Genomic DNA, 7,500 nt, shown 5'->3' with positions numbered 1-7,500 from the left:
TAGTAATGGTATAGAATTTAGTAACGTTCTGATAAGAATTATCTTTCCTTCCATAAGCGTACATAATCAAACAAACACACGTCTCTATAAACCACCCACTACAATATATATATATATATATATATATATATATATATATATATATATATATATATATATAACCAACAGCATCTACAACCAAGACCAGATACCTCACCCAATCCCTTTCCAACAGGTCACCGAAGCGGAGGTCAATGCCATAACCCTTGAACTTGATGCCCACAACCATCCTGACATGCCCATCTTAGCCTTCCGTGTCCAGTACAAGACAGCTGGAGACAGTTGGAGTAACGCCCAGTCCATGGAGTTCAAGAGAGGTGTGTTGGAGTTTTTTTTTCTTTCTTTCTTTCTTTCTTTCATTCTTTTCTTTTTCTTCTTCTTCTTTTTCTTCTTCTGGATTTCAGCATACAGCCACGTAGTTTTGAAATATTTTGAAAGAAAATTATAGAATCGGAGATAGATGTATCATTTTTCGGGGGTTTCATGTTGTTTCGAGACATTAGTGAATATAGACAGATATTTATTTTTTTATTATTATTTTTTTTTAATAAGAAACGACAAAATCTTAAAACAAGAAGAAGTAAGAAAAGGCCCTAGGTAGTTAAGCCTCTTAGATAGGTGACCAGGATAAACGCGTGAAACCTAACCTTTCAAACTATATTGTAACAGGTACCATAATCTGGCTTTGGTATTTATGATGTAACCCAAAATCATCAGACCTCCCCCCCTCCCCAGAAAAAAAGGAGTAATATAATCAAATAATATTGACGATAATAATATCAATGATAATGATACTACTACTAATAATGAAAATGATAATAATAATAGCAATGATAAAGATGATGATAATGATCTTATACTCAATAATGAATTGGAAGAAAATTATCAACACCACAATGCAAGAATATACATATATTTTACAAAGCAGTTTTGTGTTAAAAAAGATAAGCTTTAATATATGCATCAAACCTTTTCCGTATATTCTATACAACCCTTTTTCATTATCAATTAATTACACTCAAACTTTTAATCCCAACTAATATTATTAATTCATACCTACCCAATTTTCTTCCCAAACAAAAGATATATAAAATCTTAATATCCTCTTTTCGGATTACCCCTTCCTAATATCATTCTAATCCCCTAATAAATTTTTCAGAATTCATAAATCCGACCTCTTTTCATCTTTCCCCTACCTCATTTCAGGCCTTCCACCTGGCTCGCGATATGTAATCTAGTATGTTTTGAATACATAGGACATTTCTGTTTTTCTTGGATCTTTTTGGAGCTCTATGTGTATTTATTCATTGGGTTGCCCCTATTTCATATTATTATTGTTGATATTATTGTTATTTATATTATTACTATTGTTATTGTTATTGTTATCATGTTTCCCTTATTTAATTAGTTACCTGTATATCGTGTGCGTTTTGTTTCTCATATGCACACGCATACGCACACGCATACACACACGCACACGCACACACACACACATACACACACACAATATGTATATATATATATATATATATATATATATATATATATATATATATATATATATATATATATACACACACACACTCCAGTTTCTCTGCTACCTCTACCATACATATCTTGTTTTTTTTCTGTCAATCAACTAAGTTGCCGCTTTCTGTCTTATACAACTAAAGTAAATCTTTTATTTAAACCTGTGCTTTTTTCAAGTTATATTCCCACAATACGATTTTGAGTCAGTCACATAACTAACAAACAAACCAAATCATCCCCAAATAATATACACAGTCTTGTTTCCTCTCAGCAAACAGCAAAATTAGTCGTACATCCCACTAGTGACCCAGTCTCGCATTTAGCCAAGTCACCCCTGTATCACCTAACGTTTTCTTTGTCCGCCAGGCGATCCCTACGTCATCAACAGCCTCACCGGCGACACCCTCTATGTTCTTCGAGCCTCTGCCAAAAATGCTGCCGGTTATTCAGACTTTTCATCCGACTTTATGAAGAGAACCAAGAAGATTCATGAGTCTCAGAGTCAGATCTCGGCCGGCAACAGCCTCTCCGCCGCAGCCCACGTGTTGATCCCCTTTTTCCTTCTTTTGGCTTCTCTGTTGTGAGGGAGTTCGTTCTAAATGGGTGGAGCTGTGTATGGCAACAGTGACATGAGTTTTCGTTTTTTTTTTATTATTTTCTTTTTTAAAATGATTGTTATTTGAACATCATAATTTTAAAGTTCTTTTTTTTTCTGTAGGAGACTTTTCGTTGGTTCATAGATAACGAAAAGGTCGTTTAAATTACAGTTCTATGACATAACATCAATCACTAACCTGCTTTTCTTTTTACTTTAGGATAACCTATTTGCATTTTTCCCCTCTCTCTCATTAAGAAAAAATAAATAGAAGAGATATTTTCTAGAGCATCTTAGACACAGCAAATACATCATTTTTTTCCCCTCAGAGATTAGAAAAAAAAATAAAACATGAAAAAGGTTAACATCACTCACGAATATTTTGACTAAATACAGTATCGTATGTACACATTTAGTAAAACATCAATAGATTAGAACCAAAATATGTTTATATACTCGGAACACTCACCAAAAAAAAAAAAAAAAAAAAATAGTTGCCAATTGAATCGACCCCCCCTCCCCCTACCCCCCTTACCCTGCCTCCTATTTTCAACAAACAGAAAAACTACCGCCCACCCCCATTTAAAAAAAAAAATAAAAATAGATAAGCCCCCCCTCCCCCACGTAAGTAAAGAAAACGATTCAGAAATTCATCACCTTGTTGTTTGTGTAAATTCTTTGTCATTTTGTAGTTGTTCTGTAGTTATTCATCTCTCATAGAACGTATTTCTAAAGGATGTTCAGCGAAGTCTATTGACTAATGTTTGTACTAACATTCCACATGTTAGATAAAGTAGATATTAATTCATCTGCCGATATAACTGGAGATTAAAAAGATATATTCATATGAGATTTGATCAAAATGTCTCAGTTCGGTAATGATAATGACGCCTAGTCACTCGTTTTCTTATTTGTGTAATGGCATACATATGATGTATATCGTAAATGTTTCAAAAATGGATGCAAGGAAAACAAAAACAAAAACAAGTAAACAAAAACATGGCACCTCTTCATAGTAAGTTCGGACCATGATTTTTTTTTTTCTTTTCTTCTTTCCAGTTTTTTGTTTTGAAAAAGAAAACGGTTTTCATTTGAATTTCGCGGGAAGAAAAAAACCGCCAAAAATCAAAGCTTATGGTTCGTGGGCGTTTTCTGGTCTCCTGTTTGTAGTATTATTTAATAAGCACTGAGCCTGATTCTTAGATGACCAGAAATCTTCCAAGAACTGATGGAAAAAAAAAAAATCTAGATAACTATCGGCCATCCAGATTCTATTTCAAAATAAGAAATGAAAAAAAAGGAGATTCAGTTATGAAAAAAAAAGGATTTAGATTCCTTCTTACTTAGTATAGACGGTTCTCTACACGAATCTAAACTATTGTTCATAATGTTTTTCATGGATCTTTTGTTTCAAAGTTCATTTAAACATGGCGAAATCTTGTATACCATGGTAGTGAAATGTTGTGCTTGCTGAAACAAAAAACAAAAAAACAAAAAAAAATAAGATAATTTCCTTCCTGCGTTAATATGCTGTGGTGGATTTTACAAGGGAGATTAATCTTTCTCTCTTTCTCTTTCTCTTTCTCTCTGCTTTTCCTTATTTCTTCAATGGTTCTCTTACGTCTCTCTCCCTTCCCAGCACAGTAGGAAGGCATTCATTATAATGGAATTCATGTTTGCATTGAAAATAATAATGGTAAGATGTTTTTAAGGGGAAAAAAAGGGACAAGAATGACTTTCTCTCTCTTTTTTCAAGAGTAGCATTAATTAAAACGAGACATGAGCTACCATGTTACAATAAGAAAAAAAAGAGGAATATGTTTTATTTACAATGTATGCTGTACATAAAGGCTAATAGTATATATATTAAAAAAAAGTAACTCCTGTGGTGTGAACCGTGTTGATGTTCACGAATATAATTTCCTATTTGCTCAGTCTTAGCTAAATAAGCCCAAAGGGACTATGCCTGTCCACCCTCTCCCCCCACCCCATCCCCCTTATCCCTGTCTCTAAAATCCTCCTAACCATTAATTGAGAGAGCTCGTTTGCATCACGAAACGAGCGGAATTGGCTATTTTACCTTAGCGGAAAACTTTCACGCTCGGTTTCCACCACAGGAGCCCGTTGTTGTGCGTCTTAGAAGAATTTCTGTCATTGAAGACGCTGATACGCTGATCAGTGAGTGAAGTGTTTCTTATTCTTCTTATCTGCTCACTTACCCCTTCGCTTAATCTCTCTCGTCCTTTTTCTTTTTCTTATTTCCTAATTTCTCCTTGATTTTTTTTTTTTTTTTTTACTTTCTCTTTTTCCTTTTCCTTTTTCTTCTCCTCCATATCTTCCCTTCTACTCTTTCAATCTCTCTCTCTCTCTCTCTCTCTCTCTCTCTCTCTCTCTCTCTCTCTCTCTCTCTCTCTCTCTCTCTCTCTCTCTCTCTCTCTCTCTCACCTTTTTTCTCTCTCTTCCAATCTTTTTTTTATTGTAATTATTTTTTATTTTAGGAATTAGGTAATTGTGCAGAGCGTTCTCTCTCGGATTAATTCTAAATTCAGTATTTTGGCCCAAAACCCCGAGATACCTTTGATCAAACAGCTCCTTATACTTATCATGTGTTTGCTGAGTCATTATTTAAGGCATGTCCATTAGGGAAAAAAAGGAAAATGGAAAATTAAAAATAAGAATGACTTACTGGTATCTATTTCTGATGGACATCTTATTCATGTTAGCAAGAGAGAGAGAGATATCAGTGTATATGTATATATATATATATATATATATATATATATATATATATATATATATATTTCTTTTTCATTATATTTTCTTAGTTTTTTTCTCTGATGGATATGAATTATGAGCAATGTGATGACTGTGAGGTTGAGTGGTCAATGGGGTTCAGCTGATGATATTAAGAGTATTAACTCAAGTATTTATTATTGTCCATCCAGCTGTAGAGGACATGTTTATCATCTTTGTTGTACTTGGCTAAAGAACTTTTAACCAAAGACTTCAAAACAGAAAAAAAGAATCATTGTGATTTTTGTAGTATTGTCTGTAGTTTCCTGTTTGAATGTACTATATATGTAATCCTTTCCGAGATATTTTTGGCCCTGTACAACAAAATAAAATAATATATATAGATGTAACAGAAAGGAAAGGAAAATGGCGAGTTTTTTTCAGGAGCTCGAAATGCTAAATCTTTTCCTATATCGTTTTCTCAGTTTTTTTGTGCCCATTATTGTCTGTTCTCATAAGCCATGTGATTGCAAAACATATTTTTTTTAGATATAAAAAAGGTAAATAGGACTTAGTACATAATGATGTAATTTAGAAAGTAATTGTGGGAAAAGACCATGAGGCAGAGATGTTTTTTAAGGTCCGAATGGTATATAAATTCTGCTTGTGGTTACATAGTGGGCGTTTGTGATTGCGTGGGATTCGAGTGGGCGTTTCTCTGTGTGTGCTTGCATGTACGTCTGGTGGGTGAGGCTGAGGGTGTACATGTTTTGTGTATGATTGTGTGTGAGTTTGTGTATGAGTGTGCGTGCTTGCCTTCGCTTGTGTATGTTCGCATTATTTTAATACTGAAATTAATACTAACAGTTCTTGTTTTTAGTAAGGATTAGCAAAGAGTGACTCAATGTCCGAGAGTGTTTTTTGTGATGTAGGGTTCAAAGCTTATAGCACTTGGCAGAAAATGATAGACATTTATATAAGCATTCTAAACTTTAATTTAGCACACTGGACAAAAGTTGACAGGGTTACAGATAAAAAAATATATACATATAATAGGGCACTGCTAATATTTGTATTCAAAGTCATCCTTAAAAAAAACAAAAAAAAAACAAAAAAAAAAAATAGTTTCATTATATAGTATTCTTCAGTCTCTTTTGAGTTGCATCACTGCTTACATGTTCAGATTCAAAAATTAAAGGCTTCATAATGCTGAATATGTGATTTCAAAAAAGACAAAATAAATCCAAAATACACAAGGGATTTAGAAGCTCCAGAACCAAAGACTTTAAAAAAAATGGATTTCGAAACAGGGAGACTAATCACTTCTACCGTACCTGTTAGACAAACAATTAGCAAACTACATTTTTAATGAACGAATGAAACAAAACAAAAAAACAAACAAACAGCAATGCAACAACCCTAAAAAAAATCGATAAATTAAGAAAAAAAAAATCTTGAAAATGTTTTATTCCAGAGAATAAAAGTTTTAGTGTAGTAAATGATGATGGAAAGAAAAGTGTTGCCAGCGAACAAGCTGTGTGTCTCTGTCCTGATCACTTTTTGTCCCCCCTGCTCGTGTTTGCCCCTTGATGTATATACAGTAACGTGTTTGGCGCTCTTGCTAAACCAATAAAAAGTGCCAGAAAATAGTTGAGTTTCTGTCTTTCCCTTTTTTTAGATATGGTATGAGGTGTATATATATATATATATATATATATATATATATATATATATATATATATATATATATATATATATATATATATATATATATATATATATATGTTTTTTTTTTTTTTTTAATACGTTTTGTATATGTTATGGTATATCTATAATATATTTGAGGTTGTATTTGGGAATCTACTATTTTTCTCTCTTTATTTATGTATGTAGATGGATGTATAACCTTCCTTTTCGGTACATTTCAAGGCATAAATGGTAAGATTTTTTTTTCTGAAATTGATTTGTTGAACATCATGACTTCTATGCCGTGGCAAAAATTGCAATATTCTTCATACGTATTTATGGTTAAGAGAAATAACATACAATTAATAATGATGATAAAATTTATGGTGCGGGTGATTTTGATGATGATGATAATGACAATCATAATATTAATAGTAACCGTAATAGTAATGATTATGATAATATTAATGATGATAATAATGATAACGAAAACGGTGCCGTTACAGAAATCCCGTTAAACATATGTAATTGATAATAAAACAAAGAAAAAAAAAAACTAATTTTGGAAATACGGAAAACAAGATCCAGTAAAATAAGGCCGATTTAGTTTACTTTTCATCTAGATAATCAGTGATATTGATGTTAGTGGTTATAAGATACCCTTGATCTCACCACACACTTTTGTTTACCATGAGATGACTTACACTAGATGAAGAAGATGAATGATCCTTGATGAATATGAAGAAAACTCACTATCAATAATTTTCTGCTTGATCCCCCCCCCATCACCTCTTATTTTCCGGGGAGGGGGGGGGGGGAGGGGAGTATGTATGGAGAGGGAAACCTTTTGTTCTGAAAGTTACATTTATCCTTTGAAATTAGCGTCTAGTACATAACTTGGAGTCCATTAATGAGAG

The 7,500-nt window shown here is 32.8% G+C and overlaps 1 protein-coding gene across 4 annotated transcripts in view; it reads left to right on the top strand.

Moving 5' to 3' along the window:
- LOC122260869 (neural cell adhesion molecule 1) overlaps positions 1–2,765 on the top strand; it is a 187,590-nt gene extending 184,825 nt beyond the window's left edge. For all 4 annotated transcript variants that reach the window (XM_086554965.1, XM_086554964.1, XM_086554963.1 and 1 more), the window contains 2 exons: positions 215–356; positions 1,936–2,765. In XM_086554965.1, coding sequence (XP_086411091.1) covers positions 215–356; positions 1,936–2,153 — 360 coding nt within the window. In that variant the 3' untranslated portion in view covers positions 2,154–2,765. The remainder of the gene's footprint in view (positions 1–214; positions 357–1,935) is intronic.
- The last annotated feature ends 4,735 nt before the right edge of the window (positions 2,766–7,500 follow it).

Source organism: Penaeus japonicus, unplaced genomic scaffold (genome assembly GCF_977035675.1).
Source record: "Penaeus japonicus unplaced genomic scaffold, GWHDUDI00000001_assembly GWHDUDI00000030, whole genome shotgun sequence".
In the NCBI taxonomy this organism is placed as follows: domain Eukaryota; kingdom Metazoa; phylum Arthropoda; class Malacostraca; order Decapoda; family Penaeidae; genus Penaeus; species Penaeus japonicus.
The sequence above is the reverse complement of the archived record's forward strand: the minus strand, read 5'-3'. Positions and strand labels throughout refer to the sequence as shown.